The sequence below is a fragment of the Aegilops tauschii genome, chromosome 6, assembly GCF_002575655.3.
Source record: "Aegilops tauschii subsp. strangulata cultivar AL8/78 chromosome 6, Aet v6.0, whole genome shotgun sequence".
NCBI lineage: Eukaryota > Viridiplantae > Streptophyta > Magnoliopsida > Poales > Poaceae > Aegilops > Aegilops tauschii.
In genome coordinates, this window is record NC_053040.3 from 318,430,646 (window position 1) to 318,457,659 (window position 27,014).

The window sequence follows — 27,014 nt, forward strand, 5'->3', positions numbered from 1 at the left end:
TTTGGTGGCCGCTTTCCTTTTCTGGAGCGCGGGACCGCTGGATCGCACTAGTGGGCAGCCGGCCGCCCACTAGACGCGTCCCAAATGTTTAGTATTTATTACTATATAATTACTAGGCCAGTGTCATTTTCAACCGTAGCTGCCGAATGTCATTTGCACCTTATTTACCATATGCATTCAAATTTTCTCAGCATCCTGGCCAATAATGACATCTTTTCATGCAATTCGGTCATCCACCTTCATAGCAACACTTTATTTTCTTCCTCATAGATACCATTAAACCTCCAGTTTCCAACTGGGAGATTCCCCTCAGTTCTGCCATCAAAACGATCATAACTCTCACCAGGGCCAAATCCAACCCCTCTTCCTCTACCAAAAGGTTCGATCAAGTTTGAACTCATCATCTTCTCTTCCTTTACATCAGCCACGACCTGGGCCGCAACCTCTACCTCACCATCAGGATGAAGTCCCCACTCCAAACTTGCAGGGTTATATTTGTCCGTTTCAAATTCTTGCTGCCAATAACCAAGAAGGCCACAGACACCACAAAAAATTGGTAATTTCTCGTATTTCACCTTATAACAATCATTCTTGCTAGCTTTATTTATTGCCACAAATCTAGTGAGTTTCTTGTTAACATCAAGTCTTACTCTCACATGGACGAACTCATAGACATAGCTCAATCGAAACTTTTGTCACCTTCCCTGTGTTCATGCACATGCCTTTGATCACCTCTAGAACCAAAAACTAATCAGGAAGTTGATAACACAAGTCCAAACGGTGATCCTATCCAGAACGACCTCCATAGAGTTTGTGAACCCATTTGTACTCTCCAATGATCAGACCTTGATTGTTAAAAAGCCATGGACCATAGTCATCGTAGTGTTCCAATCACCCGAACTGTAATGTGAAAAGGGTTATCATCGATTTCCCTTCAATGAACCTCCCTTGCCAGGTTCCATGTCAATATCATATCTGCCTATAGAGCGGAGGGGCTAAAGCCCTTGTTCACATGCACCTTCGCTATGGCCGAGCCACTTTGCTTGCACGCGTTGATCAGCCATTTCGATTCTCACACAAACTCATCCTCCTCATATTCATGCAGATCGAGATGACTGAGTAGGTCTTCCACCCTTTCGGCACCTCCCTTACTTCCGCTGAAGTCACCCTCTCTCGACACATGCAACCTAGCTTACATGAAACGACAAGATCACAAGACTTAGACGATCCCTCCGCCGTGGGAAGGAGCACGAATTTGAGGAATCAAGCTCATGGTGGTAGCGCTGTCGGAGTAGACCTAAACCCGTTTTTTTGCTAGGGGAGTTTTTTAAAGGGCGAGGCAAGTTTATGCGACGAGACGGTCGGGGTCTTGGAAGAAGTCACATGACAAATGAAACTTTGATTGCCTTCCACTACACCATGTTCAACCTTTTGCACAAGACCACACCCTCAGTCCCTAAAGAACTTGTCTAACACCATCTAGGGCAGCTCCTCCTACATGGACTGTGGGGCCGCGAGTTCAGGCTATGCATTTGCCATGCCTCAAGAGATAAACTGAGAAGTGGGAACGACCATGTCTCCTGAAGAAGAGGGGCATTTTCAGGACGCAGAGTTTCTGAGCTCAGGTGAACTGTAAAATCTAGAAAAATTGAAAACAAATTCAAAAATTCTGAAAATTTTATGAGGCAAATATCGACGAATGTTTTCATTGCTTGCAAATTTTCATCAAAGAATGACATTCGTGGAAGTTGTGGAAAAAAAAAATAAGCAACGCTCCAAAAGAGTTATTTTTCAAAAGCATTTTGAAGTGCTGGGTTTTTTTACCAGACTTCCACAAATGTCATTTCACGATGAAATTTTGCAAGCACTTTAAGCATTTGTTAAACTTCATCGCAAAAACAATTTAGATTTTTTGATTTTGTTTTCGCTTTTTTGTGATTTTACTGTTCATGGCAAGCTCAAATGAGCTCGCAAGTAGAAGATGACTTTCGGGCATTTCAACCTTATCAGTATTGATTTATAGCACACTTTTGCCCTTCACAATCAATTTTGAGGCAAACTTACAAGAGAGGCATCTCGACTTAGGCAAGTTTTACAAAAGAAAAACAAAAAACTTGTTAACTTGAGGACAAATCTGCAACTCTTCCAACGATCAAACAGTGGGAACAAAGAAATGTATCACTTGCCCACCAGTACACACTTCAATTGCACGATTGCAGGCAATTTCACTATCCAGTGCCAAAATCGTTCACGCCATGTCACATGCTAGAAAGCAATCGGAAGATCCTGAACATCTAATAAAACATCGTCTGCACTAAACCGTCCTGTAAATATTCACAACCTACTATCTCTCAACAGATCTGTCCTCTGAGAACCTACAGGAAAATGGGAGATGAACAAGCACCGTGAAGCTTTTCCCGTCTCTCTTTGTACAATGTGAATGGTCAAATGTGACACATGACAGGAAAATAAGAAGACAAATAACACATACCACACAAAAGCGAGGAGCTAAATACATGAGCACCACCTGTCTGTTTCTATACAAATGCACAAATGAATGAAACCCATAATTCCAGCCCATCCAAACAAATGTCTATGTGGTACACAAGTATGATACTACTCATTGGTTAGCATCGATAGGTGCACCAGACCTTGCCTGCGATATCCGATTTGCGTAGATTGTTACTAGCCGCAACTGTGTGCTACTAAGCCCCTCCAGATACGGTACAAATGCTTTCCCTAGCATGATGTAGATATCCACCAGGCAGAATACAACAGTCTGCAAGCAAGTGTAAATGATATCAGATGTGGAACACCAATGATGTTTGCTAAATGTAAATTTTGCCATAAATAGTCTAGAAAATAGATAAATGTCAAGCATGGTTAATGTGCACTAACAACGGGTAAAATGAAAATGACCCACTAGAAATTTGAAACAGAGGATGCGCTAAAGCTGAAAACCACACAACCTGGCACTGAAATATCTGCAAGAAATAATAACAAATAGCATGAGTGTTTTTCATGTTTAAACTTTAGGTTGATTGAGAGCTTCCACCCACCCCACATCTATTCTTAGAAACAGAAGTGGATATTACAGCTGGCACATAAAACCCTGGTCCTTTGATGCTGCCTAAAATAATCGTACACCCCTATCCCTAGTTTTCAGGTACTACCAGAAGCCTGTATTACTGGTGGGACAAAAAGCCACCTTTTTAGACTGCTCTCTTAGGCTCTTCACATTGTTATGGATGCAACTTGATTGTATTGCAAGGCCCAAGGGGTACAAGGAAAGGAAACATAGCCTAATAGGACTCCTATACCTAATACTAATACTCCTTAACACACATAAGCTTCAAGGTCCCCTAGTCAAGGAACTAGCACGCCAGCGAAAAAAGGTCGTTCATCAGCAGAACAGGCAAATACCTTGCGAATATCTGGACTCTGGTTACTGAAAGCATCAAAAAGTGCTGGTAAAAATGAAGGGAGTTGAGCCACCAATTCCTCTTGTGAAAGCCGCCCAACAAGCTGCATGTTTACCAGGAGAATACCAACAGTCAACCATTGTTTCTCAGGATATATTGCTATAGTTAACAAGAATAAAAATGAGTGAACAACTCTACAAACTAATAACATGGTTATCAGAAAATCCTTTCTGTACAAATATATCCTCGCCAACAGATGCAGCAGTGGTGCTTAAATGGAATAATTATCTGAATAGGTGTTCACAAGGGTTATCGGATCAATAGTCAGAAAGGATGGTCCTGGTGAGTGCTGACTACAAACCTAAAATCTAAGAAATTGCCAGATGAACCAGAACCATCAGCCATCAGATCAATAGTCATCAAGCCATGACAGGCCATCAGATCAATAGTCATCAAGCCAAGATGGGCGGGATAACCAAAACCATTCCATCAGCTAATGGAACTTCTGAATAGTGCACTTGCCAAATGATTCTTCAAATTAAAAAGAGAATCATATTGTTCTCTTGGCCAATTATAATGTGAAACTAACTTGCCTTTGTCAAACAGTTGATACACATGACAAGTGTCTTCTCATCATCAGTAACTAGCAATGGCACAATAACCTGCAGTGCAAGTGAAAAAACATATGTAAGTTGCTAGCTAAAAAAACTATAAACAAAGATAATAGTACTAAAGTAATATCATTAGTAAATAGGATTACAGCACTGGACATACAGCAAGGCATCTAAACGGATCATATTTTGCCAACACGACATTTAAGCACTGGTTTGCTTCATTTGAAATCTGCGCCCACATTAAGAAAATATCAGCACAGCAGAAACAAGACCAAACCTCTTAAATTAAGGAAAATATACCTTTGCCACAACATCTTTGGTCATCTGCACCAGCTTTTCAAGGATAATCTCTATGGATTCTTCCATTTGATCTTTCTGAGAAAATAAATAGAAAATATTAATCAACAATACTACCTACATAAATGCATGATTTATGAGTACCAGACCTGATTGCGGAGCATCTCAGCAACTAGCGATAGAGAAAGCTCCCTGACAGAAGAATCAGAGTCATCCAATACCTCAAGGAGAGTTGTTAAAATCTGATTGAAATACTATTTAGAGAAGGGGCTAGTATTAGAATACAAATATTATGTGTTGAATGATAAAATATTGAAATGACACTAAGTAACATAGTAGATGGAGAGGAATGGATAGTGACTACTTTTTGTGGGAAAAGAATTGAGGGACGCCAATTAAAAATGATTGTTTAGACAGAGACCAAATGTCCTCTTCTCTGTTGTTGAAATAGTGAAACATTCTTCATCACAGAAACCATCTCATTAAGAGCCAAATATCAAGTAGTTGGATTGTATTAGAAAGAGGGTATTTTCTAAACATAGCAGTACTACCCTAATAATCTGATGAAAAGGTAATGCTGAGTTAACTCAGATGTAAGAAAAGACAGGCAGGGGGGGGGGGGGGGGGGCAAATAGACAAGATAAGAAGGAACATAATGCATTCTCTTTTGGGAAATGCATTTCCCTCCTTCCCAGACAGCACTCCAGAAATCCTTACCACCAGATGGAAAAATAAGTCATAAGATTGAATGAACTTGAACACTCAACGAAAGACTGAAGAGGAATCTAAACTAAGTAAACAAACGAAAAGAAAGCGGCAAGAATATATTTCGTCAAATAATAAACTAAAATGGGAATTTAAATGGTAAGGTTACAGACCTTTGTCCATATAGAGTTATCATTGTTCGCAGATGCTTGCACCAACTGCTGCAATGCGTCCTGCTTGTCTTGGGATGAAACTTCACCATCATTACTTATCTAAGAAGGTACAAAGCCATATAATCATGATGTTATTTAGGACAATGAAAAGTAAAAGCAACACATACAGAATTACTATTGGAGTGAACAAAGATGAAGGAATACAAAACAAGGATATATCAGAAGTACCTGATGAAGAAGTTGTGGTATGCTGGGGCTGTTAGTTGTATGTGAGACAACCTTCACAGAACTAAGGTCGACAAATTGATCCATGTCTTGCATATTTTTCCCAACAGTTGTAAAAGCAGCATTATTATGTCCATCAGAGACATGACGGCCAAAATCCTGGCGAGGGGTGCCAACAGAATTTTCATCATCAATGGTGGCATCTGATTTTTCAGGATAATCTGCCCATGAGCGTGCAGCTTCTACAACTGAGCGAGCATTGCTCTTTGACTCCCGACTTGCTGTAAAAATTTCAGCTTCAGAAGAAGGCTCAAAACATTGATTAGCATGATCAGTGTGGACATCTTGAACTGCGTGCATCCTCTTCCCAGATTCATTGTCAAAGGAACTAGCAGAGACCCGTCCAAAAGGATAGCTATTCCTGGATGTCAGATTATAACCATCTTCAGAAGTTCCAAAATCAATCTGTTCATATTCATAAGACTTGGGACGTGAACGCTCTTTCTTGCTCTGCAAGTAGTTTACCAGATCAACCTCAATACGAGGAGTATATTGCTTGAGCGAGCGCCTCACAAGGTTTTGTTCTTCAATCGACAAATTTAGAATAAAGTTTAGGACTGCTGTTGAATCAAAATGAGAATAAACTGATATGATTCCTTTAATGGACGTTTCCTTCAACTTTGCATTCTTTTCATGTATTAAAGGTGCTAGTTTTGAAAGCCAGAGCTTAAGAAAGCCGCTATTACTGTAACCTTCAGAGTCCACCTTGTACTTGCTGAATGACTTATTAGCGAACTCAAGAACAGCCAGTTTCGCCTTAGGAGACCTTTGTTCATCCAGTGAACGTACTATTGCAGGTAACAATGTGTCAACAGCATATGTTCGGCCAACAACTTCCAAGGTCGATGAACATGGCTTAGAAACCAACTCCTTTGGGTCAATAAGTCTTGAAAAGACATATGGTAAAATTCTTTCAACATAGCTCTCAAATGGCTTCTTGCATGCTGGAATAATATCTGCAAGTGTGGAGAAAGCTGCCTGTGCAACTTTGTGATGAGGATCATCCAAATAACGAAAAAATAGCTTCATGACCTTTTCAAAGTTCTGAGTAATTTCTTGAATGCCTTTCTGTCCTAGTTGCAATAATGTCTGAACAAAATTAAAAGCTGCAACTCTTGCTACCCAGTCTGAGCTTGGACTAAGACCCTCAGAGAGGGCTTCATTTAGTGATGCTGGGCCATCTGTATATCCAGACATGTCATTAGATGGGACATGGCCATCATCAAAACTGTGTCTGACACCCACAGAAACCCTTGATGCCACTTGCTTCCTAAGCGGCCTTTGGAAGTGTGGGACATGGTTGTTTTGTGGATTTCTGTAACTGGCATCCCTATAAGGCATATCTGTGAAGTGTTTGTCCGTATGCATCTGTGGCGATCGCCTGTTAGGCCTTGGCCATGTATCATTACTCTCATCTGTAATGCTATCATCTTGAGATCTCCCTGAAGATCTTCTCAAATAAGGCACTGACAAATCCGACATGGGTTCAGATGATAGATTATGCGAATATGGTGACCTCGATCGCTCCTTGGTGTCTACCTGAGGCATTGCATCTACCAAACGTGAACCACCATTTCTTCTGATGCTTATGCTAGGGAGGGATGAATCCAACAATGCAGAACCCTGCAAAGAAAGGCGGTCTGAAGCAGGCGCAGCAAGCGGTATATGAGGATCACGAGAGGATGGAGGATCAACTCCTGCACTAGGAGGAAAAGAAAAAGAAATTAAGGTTTATCAAGTATACAGAAATAAGTCATGAAAGCAATAGCAGTAAAGACTTGGCTACACAACAAAAGAGCCTTTCCATACTTGATGAAACAAATTATCATTAAGCAGCGTAAACCATACCAAGATCCAAGCTTGTTGAGCGCACAGCTGAGAAATTTTGCCTGCCTGAGATGCCTACGCCTTTCAATAAACTCTCAATGGCTGAAACCTTTTGTTTGCTTGAACTAAGCACACTCTCTATGCTTCTTTCCGCATGTCTGCCAGTTGCCTTAGACTGCAACAAGAGCATGCTTGACGGGAGAGATGATTCAGAAGAAATTGTTGCACCCTTGTCCATTGCAACAATAGATGAAGTGCTATATCCGGTCAAATGTGTACCACTTGCATGAGATGAGGAACGAGAAAGTTGAGCACCCTTCTCATGCAATGATGAAGGATATCGCTTGTGCATGCCCCCATCTTCATCATTAATAATCTGCAAAAATGCCCAGTGTTAGATCAAACAAACAGAAACTCGCAATTGCATAGCAACAATTGGAACCACTTAAAGATCCAGATGTGAACCTACATCCATATAGTTTCAACACACCGAAAATTAGTATAACAGAAATCGCCGGGGGGGGGGGGGGGGGGGGGGGGAGCTGGAGAGAGCATATAGGCAGCAGCCAAACCAAATTGCTGTGCCACTTGATCCCCTTTGGTTACATAGCCCAAAATGCAGATAGCTAGGACTCAGACTCCAGTGGTAATGGATTGGGCTAACCCAGACAAACCAATATCCTAGGCCTCTGATACCCAGGCCAGTCGAGATCGATGCATTTAAATTCCAATCTTTCTAGGACAGCTACTAGTCTACTACAACTCAAAGGGGGTCGTCAACTGTCTGTATCCCATACCAAAGGCATCACACGAGACCTACACCAACAAGAGTGATGATTAAAGAAGATGAGCAAAGGAGGACCAAGAGCAACACTCAAATATCCGCAATGGAGAGAACGATGATTCAGACTTTGTGATTTGTGATGATAATGTGAGCAATGATGATGAAGATCCAAACAATGCTAGCCAAGATGGCAGAGACAACAGACAACATGAATGTTTACCACCATCGATGAGTTTGATGATGCTATTGCGACTTGGAGTTGGAGATGAAGGTTGAAACATGAGAGAGTTGGCCAGCCTTAAGCCTTTTGATATGTTGGTGTTATGTGGACCTATGTTATGCCACTAGAGTCTAATCTCTAATTTTTAGGACTCGGGATTCAGGACTTATGTCATGTGGCCTTTGTGGACTAATTTACAACATCTTCAATGTTGTGGATTTACATTGGTTCTGTAATATGTCATTTAGTCATGCTTGTTATCCTGTTTTTCAATTTTGTTCACATTTAGTTCTCAGTATTTTCACTTATTGTGGACTGATAAGAGTGATAAGTTATTAAGTTATAACATATTTGTTCATGTTCATGCAGCTTTCTGTTGCGGAGAAGAGAAAGAGGATGGGAGGGATGGATGCTATGTGGGCTCAGCAACCAGCATTTTCAAGGTTTTGTATGCCTACTAAATGCTACTCTATTCTTCTGCCATAGTAGTTGCATGAAGCGCTTGATGAATTCGAATCTGGTGCCCAGCAATGATCCCAACGACGATTCGGTGGGGCCAAGCTCTGGTTCTCCTGACGCTTCGGCTTGTCGGGAACCGGCCCCTGCCAGCGATGCGCCAGACTCCCAGCAGGAGGGATCTGCAGCGCCAGCGATCCGGTCGGGACAAAGTGGTGATACCGCCCCACCCGTTTCAGACGTGGGGCTGGATTCCACTGACCAGTTCACCGACCCCCACCCCACACGCGCTGCATCGGACAGGGAGGCGCAACCTTTCGGCGCCAATCCTCCCGCCCATGCGCCTGAGCTGCCCCTGCCCGCTGCCGCGCGGCCTGCCCAAAGCCCAACGGGCCCGGTCGTGATCCTGCAGAGGCCCGTGGCCAACCCCTCTCCACCGAGGCCCACTGAAGACCCGCCTGCACCAAATGATGAGGCCACGAACACCCAAAGCCCAGGCGGTCACACGCCGAGCCGTTTCGCATCGCCGCCAATCACAGTTGCGACGATCCCGAGGGCGCACCATGCCCCAATCCTGGACGCTTGGGGAGTTTCTGGCCACCGCTACGAAACATCTTAACGCCGCCTTGCCAGCTCCGGGGAAGAAGCCGCACCGGCCACTCAACTTTGCCCCTCGCCGAGGACGATCTGCAACCGCGGCCTGCCAGCCATGCGCACCCCCCACGGCAGAGCGACGTGCCCACGTTCAAATCCTACGCACTCTCAGGATCATTGGAACTGACAAGATCACTGCTGCGGAGATGAAGGCCTACGACAGCATGTTCGCGGCACCCCTACCCCTGACAGTCCTCAAGGCCATCGCCGCACTGGTTGATCACGAGATCCCAGCCTGCATGGCAACGACCGCGACCGCTGCGGCACACGTCGATGCTGCATGCGAGAGCTAGTCCAGTCTAGATATGCCTACCCGTCGATTCCGTTCCCATGGATCGCCGCCATGCCATCCGGTCGCTGCTGGACACTACCGGGGCCTCCATTGTATGCCTGCAAGAAACAAAAATGGAGTTGATCTACTCGTCCATTGTCCTCGATGCGCTTGGCTCAGAATTCGATGACTACACGTACCTCCCGGCCGATGGCACGCGGGGCGGCATCCTGCTGGCGTGGAAGAGCACGGCCGTGACTATCACGGACCCAATGTTCACCACCAATGTGGTAAGGGCAAAGGTAGCCACAGCCACCGGAACGCCATGGTGGCTAATGATGGTGTACGGCCCTCAGGACGATGCCGACAAGGTCGCCTTCCTGCAGGAGCTTCGCGAGATCAGAGCCGCCTGCCCTGAGCCGTGGATGGTTTGCGGCGATTTCAACCTCATCCTTCACGACGAGGACAAGAACATTGGCAACGTCAACCGACGCATGATGGGCAAATTTCGCCGTCTCACCAACGACCTCGCGCTCAAGGAGATCTACCTCACCGGGCGACGCTACACGTGGTCGAACGAACAATCACCGCCGACGCTGGTGCACCTCGATCGAGTGCTCTGCACCGCGGAGTGGGAAGACACGCACAGCGGATGCCACCTCCATTGCCTCGCGTCCGTGGTGTCGGACCACGCCCCGTTGCTGCTGGACTACTCGCCCACGCCCACCTCGCACAGACGATTCCATTTGGAGGAATACTGACTGCGTTTGGACGGGTTCCACGACGTGGTGACCGCAGCTTGGGGCTCCACATACCACGCCGACCCCTTCCACCGCCTCATGCTTAGGCTCCAGGCAACGGCGACGAGTCTTACAAGCTGGAGCTCCCAGTCTACGGGCAACATCAAGGCCAAGCTAGCGATCTCCCGGGAGCTCATACCGCGCTTCGACAAAGCCGAGGAATCGTGCAACCTCTCGCCCGCCCCCGGAAGACTGGCTTCGCAAGTAGCTCAAGATATCTTAACATTGGGCTCGCATCCATGGAGCGCACGATCGCTCGACAACGCTCTTGCATTGCTAATCTCAAAGACGGCGACGCCAACACGGGCTTCTTCCATCGGCAGTGCTCGTTCAGTCGGCAGAAGAACCGCATCTTTAGCCTGGCCGCGGACGGCAGGGTGTTCACAGACCACACCGACATGGCGGAGGCGGCCTTCTCTCATTATGAGGCCCTGCTTGGCACAGCGACCGCTCGGGGGCACTCCCTGGACCTGTCACAACTCATTGAGCCGACCGACCTCGCCGACCTTGATGCACCGTTCAGCGCAGAGGAGATTTGGGAGGCTGTCAAGCGCCTCCCCGCGCGCAAGGCGCCGGGTCTAGACGGGTTGTGCATGCTGGACCATCATCAGGCAGGACTTCTTCGATGTGTTCCAGCAACTCTATGACTTGCGAGGAAGGGGGTTCTACAAGTTGAACCAAGCACTGCTGACGCTGCTCCCGAAGAACGCCGCCGCCCATGGGCTGCGCGACTACCGGCCGATCTGCCTGATTCACCTCGTGGCCAAAATCTTCGCCAATGTGCTTTTGATCCGCCTCGGTGCCAAGCTGGATCATCTGGTCAGCCGCAACCAAAATGCATTCATCTCGAGACGAAGCTTGCACGACAACTACGTCCTCGTCAAGCAGTCGCTCAAGCTGCTGCACCAACTGGGAGCTCCGAGAGTCATGCTCAAGCTCGACCTCACGCGTGCCTTAGATTCCCTGTCATGGCCATTCCTCTTCGAGGTTTTGCGCCAGTATGGATTCGGGAACCGATTCTTGGAATGGACGGCCATCCTCCTGTCTTCTGCCAGCACGCGCATCCTTCTAAACGGCGACCCGGACCTCCCATCTGGCACCGACAAGGGCTCCGGCAGGGCGACTCCATGTCTCTGCAGCTCTTCGTGCTCGTCGTAGACACGCTTGGACGGCTTTTGCGACGTGCCCACAGCTTGGGCATCCTACAGCCTCTGCACCCCCGACGACACATTCCGGCGATCTCGCTATACGCCGACGACGTCATGGTCTTCTGTCACGCCACAGCGGACGATGCCGCTGCGACCAGGGAGATACTCGCCTTGTTCGGCAGGGCCTCCGGCCTACAGGTGAACTTCGCCAAGAGCTCTGCCACCATCCTGCACGGCGACCAGGCGGCCACGAAGATGATCACGCACCATGGTCGATGTTGTCGCCGTGCAGGATGGTGGCAGAGCTCTAGAAGATTCGATGCGGTTTCCTTTGGGCTGGGCGAGCTGCTGCCAATGGAGGACACTGCCACGTGAACTGGAATCAAGTTTGCCGCCCCATCGAGCTTGGGGGCCTAGGCGTGCGCGACCTCCAGCGCGCCGACCTTGCACTACGGTTACGCTGGTTGTGGTTCTCCAGAACGGACCCGAAGCGAGTGTGGCAAGGGCTCAACCTTCAGTTCCCGCCCACGGAACGGGCGCTGTTCTGGGCATCCACGTCCATGGTCATCGGGAATGCACTGACCGCCCTGCTCTGGGAGGACCGGTGGAACGACGGCCAATCTGTGCGCGAGCTCATGCCCAACCTCTACGGCTGCATCCCCAAGCGACGATGCACGACGAGAACCGTGGCGTATGTGCTCAATGGCAACTCCTAGGCACACGACATCCAAGGCAACCTCGGCCTCCACGAGATTGGTCAGTATCTGCAGCTCTGGCAGATCATGCAGCACACCGAGCTCTCCGCCGTCCTAGACAGGCTGATCTGGAGATGGACAGCGAGCGGTACCTACTCCGCGCAGTCCTGCTACCTCGCCACCTTCCATGGATCAACGGCTTGCTATTCCTGGAAGCTAATTTGGAAATGCTAGGCGCCGCCGAGAGTCAAATTCCTCCACTGGTTGGCCAACCAGGACCGGTGCTGGACTGCAGAGAGGCTGGCTCGCCATGGACTCCAACATCATCCCCGCTGCCTCCTTTGTGACCAACAGCCGGAAACTATGTCCCATCTGCTGCTGGAATGCCCCTTCGCCTGCCAGGCATGGCATGAGACACTGGCCTGGCTCTGCATCCTAGCCCCGGCCCCCACTCGTGAACCCTCGCTTATGGACTGGTGGAAACATGCCAAGGATAACACGCCGCCGATCCTAAGCAAGGCCCTAAAATCCGTCGCGTTGCTCATGCCATGGATGGTTTGGAAGCACAGGAACAGTTGCGTCTTCGACAATGCAACACCATCCTTCAACACGCTATTGGATAGAATTAAGGACGAGACCTGCTCTTGGGCTGCAGCCGGGGCACCTGGCCTCCGACTTGTGTTGCCACAAACCTAGGACGTGCATTAAACTGGATGTAACCCGCGCGTCCTCGGACGATTGTAACTGAACTTCTCCCTTTTCAATGAAAAGAAACGCAAAGGTCTTTTGCGTTTTCTCGAGAAAAAAAAGGGGCCAGGGCGCCTCACCTCGCCTTACCGCCTTAAAAACCTTGGTCAAGGATGAGTACTCTATGTAGAGCCTTTATCTGTTGAATTGAACAAGTGATCCCGTCAACAGATTAATGATTCACCACTAGAACTTAACCGTGCTAGGCATGCGCTTAAGCATGCCTAGGCATGCTCTTAGGCAAGATAGGTGCCCTAGGCAGAGGCAAAACCAGGAATTTACGCCTGTCGCTCTTTTGAACCTTGCTTTCCACCCTACCGGCACACAACGCCTCTCCTTTCCCTAACCCACAACAATTCCAGGGAGATAAGGGTACCACCGGCCTCAGGCTCGAATCAGGCCATCTCTAATTAGTACAACCTGCGATTCGTGATTCCAAGTCGTCACAAAATACAAGATGTCATGCATTGTTTGGCCTTTTTATATAAAGAAGAGTTTTCAGAAAAATATTAAACTGTAAAGTTGAGTCTACCACTGCTAACTTATCTCCTGGACTTGAGCTAATCAGGGTAGATATTTCATTTGCACTGGTTTCCGCAAATTTACAAACAATTCTTGGCTGTTATAGCCAAATGTAGAATACTAGAATTATGATTGAAAAGTAAAACACCAGGCATCAGATGCTATATATACTACTCCCTTGAACTAAAACCACGACACTTATTATGGATCGGAGGGAGTACTGTTCAATATCTATTCAGAGTTTCAGACTTAAAATAAACCAGTGTAAGATATTACACAACCCAATAAAAAACTCTGCTTCCATGAGATCCATAGAACAATCTAAATAATGTCCTTAGCTGGATGATAGTTTTATGTGCCTTCTCTTTCTATGTAGAGCCATTGCTTCTTCTCCTCTTTTTTTAGTTGGCAACAGTGCAACACATGAGTACATCACAATGATGAATATAAAATCAGCTTGTCCAACCTCATTTTTTCTGTTATAGGTTTGATAATTCATATATAGTGATCTGAAAAGGCATGCAGAGAAGTAAATCCACATACCCTCTGTATTGCAGGATCAAATGACATAAAAAGCCGACGTGAACGCTCAGGCCATGTCTTTATGAACATCCTATAGCAACTTCTTGCAGTTGCACGAACCTATATTTGCAGTATGGCATTGCATACAAGAAATAACACAAATTCAGACAAGTTTCAGGTTTCAATGCATAAAAATATTGAGGTAATGTTATCAAGCCGGGAAACATAGATGTTAGTCCTACCTCGCTCATTGCATCTGCCACACAGCATTTTATTAGATCTTCATATAAATCAGCTGAGCGTTGTATTTCTGGAGCATCGGCCCAATATTCCAATATTAGAAGTGCATACTCACAACACCTGCCGTAGGAGAAAATGTATAAGTAGTTATAATCTTTAAGACCCCGCGTCTGTTGAGACAATGAAAAGCAAAAGCACCTGGCACGGAGGATTGCACTGCGGTCATTTTTTGCTGTGTCAGCTATAAGTGGAACAATACGTGAAACCTTGCAGTTCCGCAGGATCTGCAAGATATTGCATGTCAGAAAAGTAATGAAAGGAAGTATTGCTCAGTACAAGTGAAGGCAGGAACCTCACAGTTTTTACACAGTTGTCTGAAGATTCGGCAATCACGAGCACAGTTATGACAACAAGCTTAAAAAGTGCCTGATAATTTCATTAATATGTTAGCCCTATTAGTACCAGAAAAGAGTTGCATAACACTGAAACAGCTTCAGGAATTACCGGAATAAATATTTCAGCGCATGCTTCAAAGTCGCTGAGGAGTTCCTTCGATAGTACGTTAAGTAGATGACATGCCTGCAAAACAAACCTAGTCAGCAGTTCTTCATCACCAAGAAGGCAAGAAGTTTGCCCTGTGACTGCAGATTTAACCAGAAAATGTTCCAACAGAATTCCATAACACCTGCATCTTACGAAATGAAACAACTTCAGGCTGAACTGATTTTTAGCTGTAACCCAAAATTGGTGTAAACTGGAACTACTATACAGACCCTAATGGCGTACTGAAACTCTCAAAGGTAAAAGGCTCCATCTAGTGACTAGATAACTTGACTTGTACGCACATGCATGCAACTCCCCCTCCCAATGTCAACAACTAAACGGGCATGAAATTCCAATGCAGCAGTCTGTGCATAACCTTAATAATAAGCTTTTAGTTTTAGGCGAAGGAACCTTAATAATAAGGTAGAACAGACTTCCCTTATTGTGCGAGGGCATCAAGGTAATGATTATAGTCCCTGTGTAGTAGATGAGTCTAAACCTCTATGGAACCATGTTAAAATCTAGGGAGAAAACTGGTTATCTTGGTGAGTCTGTCTTGTGCTCTATGAAACTTACCCTTACTTGTGTTGTAGACTTATAGTAGCTCTGATTGACTACGAAAATTCGAAAGTTTAGTTCTAATTGTGTCATAGTGATTTTGCTTTACCCTCAATATGACCAAAGGACTATGAGTTGGTCAAGACTAGTCAATGAGTTAGTACTTGCCTTCCAACCAAAAACCTTGATTAGTCACGCGGCCAATTCATGAGTCGGTGCCCTGGCGACTCGGCTCGACTCGTAATCCCTGATATGACCTATCATTATTAACTATCTATATTTTATGAGTATATTGCATTACAGGTCTAGAAAAGATGGGTGCAAGTGGGTAAAAGGACTGGACAAACGCTCATTTACAGCCAGTGAGGTGCAAAATCCACCCTGCTATGCAATTTGGTGCAACTGTAGCATGACTCAGCCACACTCTGCAATGATTTGCTCTTTTTCTCTTTCTTCTCTTATCTATTTGATGAAACACTTGCCTCCCCTCGATTCACCTGAGCTCATCCAGTCACCCTTCCACATGCCTTAACAGTTTGGATCGACAGACCCACTTCAGTATATACCTTGACCTACCACAGTGGTTGCAACCAGTCACTAAAAGACCGTGGGGCTGCAGAAGCAGCACCATGGTGGAGCAGTGGAGCGGGGCCATCACAGTGTCCCTCTCCACAGAGATGTCACCCACTCTTGAGGTGTCAGCGAGGTTAAACCTGAGTCTTCTCCAACGTTTACGAGTTGTCGAGTCATCCGAGGTTGAGACTCATAGACTAATCATGACTAGTCTAGACTAGTGTGAGACTAGTCGACATGGTACTGTAGCATTGAACTACAGGACAAGGGAGAAATTACTTGCACAAGGCGGATTCAGGTGTAGATGAACCAGCCCAGGAACCAGCAGAGGGACAAACACTGGATCTGGACAGCAGAACCAGCGGAGAGGGAGAGCGCCAGAGCAGTGGGGCGGATCCAGCGGAAGAGCAGAAGCAACCGACGGAGGGCGTCGCGATTCTCCTTGCCACCGCCGGTGGTGGCAGATCAGTGGGTGCTGGCAGCGCCTCATCCCAGCTAAGGCAGCTCTCTCTGGATCAAAACTGAAACCTAGCCATGAAATTTTCCCTCCCAGAGGCTTGCGGGCTGGGCGGCTCACTTATCCCTTCCAATTTTGAGTCACTCGCCTCTAAAAGAAATATTAAAAATTAAGTCGCTCGACTCAAACTGCACGACTAGTCTCTCAGCTGCTCGAATCAGCGAATTAGTCTACACGAGGTTTGCAGTCGACACTGGAGTTGTGACTTGACTAGTCTATCAACTAGTCTCGACTAGTCTTTCGACTCGTAATCATTGATCTTCTCTACCTGATTTGTACTGTTCTTGTACCCAGTTGCACCCACCTCTCAAGTTCTTAGACAAGCGATGCAATTTACGCCAAATTGTTTTTCTGGAGTGGATTTTGCGCTTGTGTGAGTAAGCACTCACACTATATCACTGATCCAATGTGCCTTGAGATATGTTCATGGTCTCTCACCCCCAATTTACTCACATGGGGTGAGATAACTTGCACAGATCTCAAGGCATATCGTATGGTCGAGATAGTATGACCACACACACATGCACACTGATTGTTTGGGGAAGATGGGGGTTACTGTTGCAATTTGCAACAATAATATCAGCATTCAGATATTGAATTGTCAATAAAGATCAAGGCAAGAAAGAATACCTGCTTTACAATGCTAGACCGTCGATCGGCTAGCTGAGAGGACAATGGATGAACCAGCTGCTTCAAGAGCATGAAAAATGATGGATAATCAATTGCGCCTGGCACAAAAAGTTTCAAGTAATATAGGCAAAATCGTGTTAGCAAAAGAGGACTAGGTAATAGGATATATCTAACATTACACTTGTCAATACTATGAACCAAATATAGCTAAATATAATGTTAATAAATGTGAAACAGTTTTGCTTTACTGTCCGATCTATTAATTTCCATGGCTTAGCATGTTCCACTCAAGTGACTTCTATACAGCTTACATGATTAACAGTTCGCTCCCTCCCTCCCTCCCTCTTTCCAATTAGTGATAAGCACCATGCCCACTAATGCCATATTGATATGTTGAAGACTCAAAGAGTACTTGTATAAGTTAGAGCATCTCCAGCCGCGCCCCCAACAGGCCCCTTTTTGGGCGCCGGCGCCCAAAAAACGGCCCAGTCGCGCCCCCAGGAGCCCATTTTTCGCCGGTTAGGCCCGAAACTGGCGCCGGCGGACCCAGGTTGAACCCGGCACGCTGGGGGCCGCCCGGGGGCGCCGGGGCAATCGTTATTGACGCGAAAGAACGGCGGGCCCGCCGAGTCAGCGACCCCCGAGCCTCGTCGTCCTCATCGCCTCGGTTTCCTGCAGGGAATCAATGCCAAGGTTGCCGCCGGTCAGCCTTCCATTGATTCCTCACGGGCGGCGCGGTGCGGCGACGCGCCCCCTACCGCCACGCGTACACACGCGTTGCCGCCCCTCGGCCGCTATAAAAGCCGCCCCCTCCCTCGCCAGTGGAATCACCCCGCCCGCAGCCCTCCTTCTCTCGCCGCCGACGCCCTCTCTCCCCGTCTCTCCCCGTCTAGCCACCGCGTGCACGCACACCCTGATGGGTGAATGGTTCCCCGGCGACGCGGCGGCAGCCAACGGCTTCGGCCGCCGCTCTCTTCACGAGTGGGAAGCTCACCTCCTCCACGAGGCGAATTACCCGGCGCCCCCCGACATGCGCGCGCCGGGGCAGTGGAGGCTCAGCGCCGAGGGCGTGCCAATCCCGCCTGTGCCTGACGTCGAGCACCCCGCATACTTCCATGCCGAGATCGAGTGTGCGGGCCTCCCTGACGGAGGAGGACCGCGCCCTCCCGGATTACGACCCCGGCAACCACGAGGCGTGGGCGGCGTTTTTCGAACGCCGGCAGGTGGAGCGGCTCGCCTCCGTCAACAACGCGCCGGTGGTCAGGGGGCGCAACAACAGCGACGGCCGCCACCTGTGGTGGGGCGCCCCCGGCCGCACGCTCCACGCCGTCCTCAAGTACCTCGAGGGCGGCAACGATCCGCCGCTACAGTACCCGGCGACCCCGGCCCCCCGGAGTGTCGGCGCGTGGCTGCCGCGGTGATGCTGGGTGGGTCTTCCTCCTCCTCCCGATCCTCCTCCCACTCCTCCGGGTCGCCGGCGCTCGTTAGCGTCAAGCCCGAGCCCGTGGAAACACCGCTCGGCCGGCGCACCCGCAGCGCCGCTCTCGTCATCAACGAGGGCGGCCGTGCCTCCTCCTCGGCTCCTCCCCGCCTCGTCAGGCCGAAGACAGAGCCGGGGCTCGCCGCCGTGAAGAGCGAGCCCGATGACGCGCTCGACGACGAGGCGGCTATGAAGTGGGCGCGGGAAGATTGGGCGCGGCTGGAGATGGAGCGCCAGCGCCACGCCCTGGAGGAGATTGCCGCGCGCCGCCGTGGGCGCGACGAGGGCGGCGGCGTCGTGCTTGAGGACAGCGACGACGACGCGCCGCCGGCGGCCAAACCAGTCCGCCAGGGCGACCCCGGCCAGGGGTCCAGCAAGAACGGCCGCGTGAAGAAGGAGAAGGACGACGACGATGGCGGCGGCGACGGCGGCGACTATGACGCGTTCAGCGAGTTCTTCGGCCTGTAGGCGCGGGCCTTTTGTTTTTTAGTTAAATTTATGTTTTCTATGTAAAAAACTGTGGAACACCTAAATCTATGTCGTGTTTGCCGAATTTATGGCGTGTTTGCCGAATCTATGTCCTGTTTTGCCGAATCTTGACCGAATATCTTTTTCAAAATGTTTAAGAAAGGGCGTCTGGGGGCGACCCTGGGGGCGGCGGCTGGGAACCCGATCGCCCCCACGGCGAAAATATCGCCGGTTCGCCCCCAAGCGGCACTTTTTCTAGCCCCTGGGGGGACGAACGGCTGGAGATGCTCTTATAAAGTTGCAACAGTTCTGCTATGACACAAGTGGATGCTACCCGAGAGTGTCTCTCTTGGACAATCTGGTTTCCAGCATCCAGACCTGGCTAAGTTGGCTGCATCCTGCATATCTTTTGAAGGATATGGATGGTCTATTTTTTTCCTAGGGTTTATAGGAAAAAAGATTAACTTCCTCTGGATTTCCCCCTCAGTTCAGCTTTGACATATAACGAGAACTTCAAAAACGGCACAGGTACGTTTTCTGAAGGAAGTAATTTAATGACAAAACAAAAACTTAGATATGAAAATAGGACATGGGAGACAAAGATCAACCTCCATATACCAAGGCTTCGATCCTTTGCATTGCAGCAATACGTATAGACCAGTCCTTTTCTGGATTAAGGGCAGATGCAATCTTCTCAATCTCTCTAAATAATTCTTTCTCTGAATGAACTCTTATGGGTTCCACCGGTTTTTCGGTAATATCTGTGTCACCTGGAAAATAGCACGAAATCCAACAAGATATCATCAATATGGTGAATGTGTGTTCTGCCACGAACTTTAGAACAGTAACTTAGCATACATCCAGATTGCGATAACAACTTTTGACTGCTGAGCTTTGTTTGCTTAATTTTTTCGGTAACAAAATTTCCTACCAAAATAGTGGAACAGAAAGTCTACTTTATCTACCAAGCGAATAAATGATCATGTTGTTTGTAATGGGGGCATCCATATGTAGTGCATACTCTGAAAGGGACAACTGCATTTGAACACACTGATGAATGGACTATCGTTTTAGTTGATGCAAGGTCCAGAATGGAGTTGCTGATAATTAACATGCAGATATTTCAAGGCTAATATATAAAAGCATGGTTTCTGAAGGGAACATGTGATGTCCACTTCAACTATGTCACTGGATCCACATGTGGAATTTACCACTGCTGTCCGTCTGAATTTTGAAGTCATGAACCAACTAAATGCATTTTAATACCATTATCCATACATGAACACAAAAGCAGTGCCGTATGTCTAATCAGATCAGCAGTAGTAGATTGGCCATTTCAGTTTGATCTAGTGACTCTTCTAGTTCTAGGCATACATCTTTCCAAAATCCAAATCTTCTGACCATGCAATTAAACTACACTTAATAATAGCAACAACATCGTTGTTCTTTATATAAACCATATAAAAGGAACAGAATAATAGCATAGACTCTCAGTACAAGGAACACCAAAATAATGGTCCACAGACTGAAATAGGAGACACTAAATATTGGTAACGTCGTGGTAATAATAGGATGTGCTTCAGCAACCATCTACAACTCTGAGAAAGTCCACTTACATGAACATAAAAGATGAAGCAATTACTTGAAATCTGTGTTAACCCTTTTGGCCATATCATAGATACTAATCAAATTAAATGGAATCGTCCAGTATGACAAAGTAGAACTTGCCTCCAAATAATGTGCTTTCCCTGGATGTGTTTTTTTTCCTTGGACTGCCTCTTTTAGGATGAGCACTAACAGATCTTTCCATGGCCCTATATTGCGTTCTAGCACCATCAGATGGGGGAGCCTTTGGTTCTATTTTATCCAATCTTGAATTTATTTCCTTTAGCTGAAACACCAAATGAGGCAAAGGAATGATAATCACGATGTTATGTCAACACAGCCATCGTTAAATTTGGATAACCATGGAGGATGCAACAATCACGACAAAATAAACGGATAACAATGGAGAGATCACCATGCTTAAGTAGTAAAGGACCACATGCATTAGTTCATTACCATATAAGAAGGCAGATTATGGCGCTGCAGCTCTTCATGGAACTGAGATCCCATATTTTTGTACATCTCCTGTAGTGAATAGGTAGAATGCAAATATTACGGGTGAAGTATTTCAGTAAAATATATGTGCAGACCATCATGGGAAGTCAGGCAGATCAGAAGGAAAAATTGAGTGTTTGCATTTGAATATAGGTAAATCGCATGACCACAGAAGTTAGTGTTGCTTTGTTTTCAACAGAAATATGATTAGTAGTTGGTACCAAACCTAAAATAACTTTGGTATGTCGTTAGTAGCCCATAGTATGTAATGGTGCCTTCTTGCCTAAAGCCCTAAACTAGTTCAACAAAGTATATGGGTAAAATGCAGAATAGGGGAAATGCAAGAGACTGAGTAAGAGAAACGGAATGCAACCAGAAGAGAACATCCAAAAAAATAATTTGCGTTTCTTAAGTCAATTAGCTTGGTACAAGAAGCAAGTCACCGAACTGTACAATCCAGTTAGAATCATACGGGGGATGGGACTGTAACAATAATGTAGACATGAGAGAAAACAAAAAAGAATGAAAAGTTTTAACCAATAGCCAAAGATGGAGCGCGGTTTGAAAAAAAATTGCATAAGAAACTGAAAAGCATCAAAATGGGCAGGCTTGTGATGGACCACCTGAATACAGGAGATTGCAGCCTCTCTAACACTTTGATTCAAATCATTCAACAATTGCAGGACCTGTGAAGTTGAAACAAGATTAGCAGTTAGCATTGCCAGTTACGCAAGAAACTAAAGGGAAAACAAGATATTCCGTATCCAATAAGGAGAAAAAACATCCTGACATACAGGTGAAAGAAACACTCGCTGTAGAAGGAGCTCTGTAGAAGCAAAAAGCCCAACAGCCGTTGCAAGGGTGCGCACAAACTCTTCTCGCACCCTCCAGCTCTTGTGAGTCCAAGCATAACTTCCAGCTCTTTCAACAATGATTGTTGGAGAAGAAACCTGACATTGGAGAGACAGAATCAATTCACTATACCCCACGAGAAAACCATGGGGTAAAAATAGTTCCACATCTAGATAGATGATCATTTATGTGACAACCGACAAATTAGTGATTTCGGTGCAATTCAAAAAGACAGATTTCCATGTAAACAGGAGTATGCAGCATAGGAATAATAATGATATATCGAAGCTCACAGCACCAAGAAGTTTTTGTTCAAAGCACAAATGGGAATTTTACTGCTGTAATGATGGGAAACATCATGTTTCAACTTTAAAGTACCCAAAAGAACTACAGTTTTGCAAAGTGCTGGATCAACCCATAGCTAGTGTTCAGAATTATAAGAGTGAATACACAATTTCATCCCTGAATTATCACATGCACTGACACACCTCATTTTCGTGCCTAACAATCAGAGTGACCAAATCGGTCCCTTAACTACCGATTGTGGTTCATTCTCGTCCTCTTGCCAATGTGGCAGTACACATGGGGCACTGACTAGGCAGGAAAAGGCCAAGAACATGTTGTGCATGCGATAACCCAAAATACCCTTGTCGTGGACCTTTGAGCTAAAACTTGAGAAAAGGACTGCATTATAACACTTTTCCTTGTGTTATAGCTCTACCATGGTTCCTGGACCTTCTCGCATAGAAATGTGTCACTTATTGAGCTAAGATTCAGCAACAAAAACCTCTTTCCTTGGGCATTTTGGGATTTGCAGCCTCCCTCAGTCCCTCACGCTGAGTCGGCATCCACATGTATTGTCACATGAACAAGACTCCGATCCCCAACTTCTCGCTCCCGAGTCGCTACCGCGGGCGACTCCGGGAGCCAACCCTAGCGCCACCTCTTCTCGACCCCCGCCCTGGCCTCCCTCCGCTCGCCGCCGCTGGTGGCGTCGCCAGCCAAAGGTCGCGTGGCGTAGGCGGCGGCAGGGCGTCTTTCTCCCGCGCGTTGGAGGTGTACGTCGCGGGGCGCGACCTTCCGTGTCGACGGCATGGGTCATCGGGTCCTCCCCGGGCCCTGCCCCCTCCCCTCGGCGGCCTGGTGGTGCTGATCCCCCTCCCTGCGGCGGCTCGTTGACGGCGGATCTGGTTCCCCCAGCCCAGATCCGGGTGGTGGCGGCGGTGGGCGTGGGTGGCGGCGGCGACCTGGCTAAGGCGACAGCGGGGCGGCTGGCGGCCAGGCCGCTCCTTTCGGGGTGGCGGGGTGCTGGGCATCTATGGTTGGGGGGCGGGCTGCAACTTCGGTGGCGCTCCGCAGCTGCTGCAGGGCAGCGGGGCTGCCCCTCAGGGTCCTGGCGTGGATGTGGGCTGTCACGGCGTGGTGGTGGCTCATGGTAGTGGACTGGTTCATGTCACGGCGTCGGCTGGACTTCTCCGGCGTCGGCCCGTCGGTGAGCGGCCTGTGTCGGCCTTCAATTCCTCTCCTCGTCGTCCGGGCACTACCTTCGTCGAGGGGCTGGCCCTCTCCCAGCTGCGATACATTACTCGTCTAGCGCCCGATGCTGCAGGACCGAGCTCATCTCGCGCCCGGCAGCAGAACCGAGCTCGTCTCGCACCCGGTGCAACAGGACGGGTCGATGGAGGCCAATTTTGGCTGACCTTTTGGGTCTCGGCGCTTGGGGCCGCCCAGGGGTGCGAAAGGCGGGACCTTTCCACTCGTCTCTTTGGTTGGGGTAGCGGCGGGTCTCAGGTGAGGTGGTGTCAAGGTCTTGGATGCCGGGGCGGCGGCCCCGGTGGTGGTAGCACGGTGCTCATGCACAGAGCCCGTGGCTTGGTGCTGCCTGGTGACCATGGCCATGTGGGCGGCATGGTAGCAGGGGTGTGGCGTTCGGTGGCAGTGAGTGTTGGCCGGGGTGAAAACCTGTTCTATCTTCGTACGGACCGGCGGCGGCGAAGCTCGTTCCCTTCTTGTAGGCGTCATCACGGCCTCATTGCCCGTCATGTTGCTCCAGGGGAAACTCTGACCCTCGGGTCGGGCGGTGGCGGCGCTCCGGTGTCGTTCCCTTTCTGAAGGCGCCGCCTTGGAGCCCACGGTTCGTCGTATGCGGCTTCATTTCTTCGCGGTGGCGTGTTCACGGTTGAGGACCCCGGTTGCTCTTGTAGTGCTTGGGGTGGTGTTGCTACGCTCAGCGCCTATGTATCCTGCCTTGGGGGTGTGCGTGTGTTGTGGTGGCATGCATTTGTACCGGGTTGTTGATGATCGTTGCTTTATATATAAAGCGGGGCGAAAGCCTTTTTCGGTATGTACTTTCACATAGGCAAGACTACAAAAAGAGCGACATCACATAGTTCAGGGACCAATTTGGTCACTTCCGTAGTTTAAGGACGAAAGTGAGCTGTGGGCAACAGCTGATGCTCAAAATGTGTATTTAAATCCAAATACAAAATCATGTAAGTGCAATCTGCAACCTCACATGCATAACTGCGCCAAAAGAAGCAGCCACATACACAAGAAAAAGGGAATTGGTAGTTTAATTTGATACTTCTGCTTGGCTAAACTCCATATTAGCACCGGAAACAAAGACCGTAAAGCACCTAAAAGACAAAAAATTGCAGATATTTTTTCCACTGAAAGCAAAATACACTAAGAGCTCAGGTCTAGATACAGATACTATACTCCAAACTTCCATCTCTATCCAGTGGTGTAAAGTAAGCATTAATTGAATAAAGAGAGCCATCGGCAAGTCCAAACTGGTGCCTTCATTTAGTCAAAATATTCCAGCACTCAGCCAAGTGTGTTCATTTAACTAGAAAAGAGCAATTATAATCTAATTCACTTGGTTATCATTGGAATTCCGCTGAAATGTTGTTTTTGAGATAGGAGCAGAGACGCCTGGTCCCTGTAGTAGTAGAAACCTAATGGTGATGTGTTGCAAGGGTAGGAAAGCAGACGGCAGCATGGGGGCAGACCAACATTGTAGTAATCCGGAAGGCAGCTCGCCTTATGAATGTAAAGTCCGCTTCATCCTAACTAAAATTTGGTAGTATTCCATTGGAGTCTAGAAACATAACCCTATGTCATAACACCCACATTGATATGCTGGAACATGAGATCTTCTGCTCGAACTATATTCCATTGCAACTACTACCCAGGAAGCATGGAATAGAACCCACATTCCCCCGGAACCCAACTCGGAGGAGCACAGACCATATCGATTGCAAAAGGCAACAATGGAGAGGCTGTGGGCTGACCTCCATGAGCGTGACGAGGAGCTGGCGGGAGGCGTCACGGACGGGCTGCTTGCCGTCGCCGAGGCGCTCGACGGCGGCGGGCACGAGGGCATTGAGGTGGATCTTGAAGTGGTCGCCGGCGAGCACGGCGGCGGCGGAGAGCGCGTGCAGGCCGCCCTGCGCGACCCGGAAGTTGGCGTCCCTGGTGAGATCCATGCAGGTGTCGACGAGCGCCGTGACCTCGGCCGCGGTGAGCCCGCGCCGCGCCGCGGCCTCCAGGGCCTCGTGCAGCCGCTCCACCCCGGCCAGACGCTCCTTGGTGTCCTTGGAGCGCGCCGCCTCCAGCGCCGCCTCCATTTCCGCCAGCGCCGACGCTTGCCTCCTCCTCCGCCGACGACTGGCAGCGGTTGGGTTGGGGTTCCCGGCGAGTTCGGGGAATGGCAGGGAGGGCAGGCCGACGGTGGGGAGGGGAGTTGGTCGGATCTGGGAAAGGGAGGCAGGAGGGAAAGGAGTGTGCGAGTGCGCCGAGGCAGAGAGTAGCTCTGCTTGGGTAGTTTCGTTTGCAAATAGGTCCCTGATGGTGTGTGATACTACTTCGTCACCGCCCTCGTAGGGGTGTATCGCGAGTTTTGGTACCACGTATATTCTGCATTTTGAGGACCAAGCGGTACCGCTAGTACGCTTGTAGTACTCGTGGAGAACAATATGCATTGTTTTGGGAAGAGGGAGAGGGGATAAAGATGGGCCGCGCAATGGAGGGAGAGGGAGAGGGAGAGGGAAGGAAGATTTGTTGAGTTGTCATGATAGTAGGTGCAAGTGCACATTATGATTGACATTATGGTTTATGATTGGGGGTCCTCTCCTCGTGTAGTACGTAACAAAAGTGCAGTGAAGGGATAAATGGATACCCCTCCTAGTACGAGCGTGTACGCCCCGATTCGGTCCAATCCTTTCCACTTGCAGCCATACGAACGGGGCGTGATAAAGTGGCACTGATACGCCACCTAATTATACCTTGACAGTTTGTCTGATAGGACGAATGCCATGCTTTGGATCAGAGTGGTGTGGCTGCGTCAGGTTAGCGGCAGCTTTTCCGTTCTACTCTATATAGTACAGTCGCCGTTTGGAAATACATGGTGGTGATCGATGCGTACCGCCTAACAGTAATGGACCGATCTTCTTCTGTTCGCCCGCTGGTAGCTGGTGCCGTGCGGATAGACATCGCACTCAATCAAGCATTTCGCGTGCTGTTCCACTGTCCTCTCCTGACTCGGCCTAACACAACTAGTACTACTGCGTGGAGAAGATTACCAAGGGAACCAGTTAGTATAAACTCCTTTTCTTTTTGAATCAATGAGCTTTATTAATCAAAGATCAGTATTACAATCTTGCTGTAGAATGTCAGCAAGGAAAGAAGGGGTGTGATTAAGCCATAAACATCTACGCCTAGACTCGCTCGCTCTTTTAGCACGAAGATGTGCCGCAGCATTAGCATCCCTCCCAATAAAGTTCAAGGTAAAAGTAGAGAAACCAGCACTCATCTTCATGATGTCATGCAGAATACTTCCTATCTCTGCTCTCTCGTAGTTGCTGGACTGCCACAACTTCACAATGTGTTGGACACATGTTTAAATGTGTA

General features: G+C 48.1%; 1 protein-coding gene across 4 annotated transcripts; it reads right to left on the minus strand.

The window, feature by feature from the left end:
- Nucleotides 1–2,393: 2,393 nt before the first annotated feature.
- On the minus strand, nt 2,394–26,093 carry LOC109770473 (CLIP-associated protein). 4 transcript variants are annotated; one of them, XR_012187841.1, is made up of 21 exons: nt 25,397–26,093; nt 22,046–22,201; nt 21,875–21,937; nt 21,213–21,281; nt 20,880–21,042; nt 19,760–19,921; nt 17,204–17,301; nt 14,887–14,961; nt 14,740–14,808; nt 14,581–14,666; nt 14,385–14,502; nt 14,164–14,262; nt 7,345–7,699; nt 5,440–7,198; nt 5,212–5,310; nt 4,483–4,525; nt 4,337–4,411; nt 4,197–4,265; nt 4,016–4,084; nt 3,424–3,525; nt 2,394–2,779 (listed from the first exon to the last, which is right to left on the minus strand). XR_012187841.1 is itself a non-coding variant. In XM_020329176.4 (21 exons), exons 1-21 carry the CDS (start codon nt 25,730–25,732, stop codon nt 2,621–2,623), a joined length of 4,281 nt encoding a protein of 1,426 aa, XP_020184765.1. In that variant the 5' UTR covers nt 25,733–26,063; the 3' UTR covers nt 2,394–2,620. The 4 variants fall into 4 exon arrangements, 1 of the variants encoding a protein (XP_020184765.1); XR_012187840.1 differs by having other exon boundaries at nt 4,483–4,587; XR_012187839.1 differs by having other exon boundaries at nt 5,440–7,193; nt 25,397–26,076.
- Between the last annotated feature and the right edge of the window lie 921 nt (nt 26,094–27,014).

Coding starts and splice junctions, on each gene's coding strand:
- LOC109770473 (XM_020329176.4), bottom strand. CDS start 25,732: ATGGAGGCGGCGCTGGAGGCGGCGCGCTCCAAGGACACCAAGGAGCGT. Junction 14,809..14,886: donor GCGCTGAAATATTTATTCCG/GTAATTCCTGAA, acceptor TGAAATTATCAG/GCACTTTTTAAGCTTGTTGT. Junction 14,667..14,739: donor CAGACAACTGTGTAAAAACT/GTGAGGTTCCTG, acceptor AATATCTTGCAG/ATCCTGCGGAACTGCAAGGT.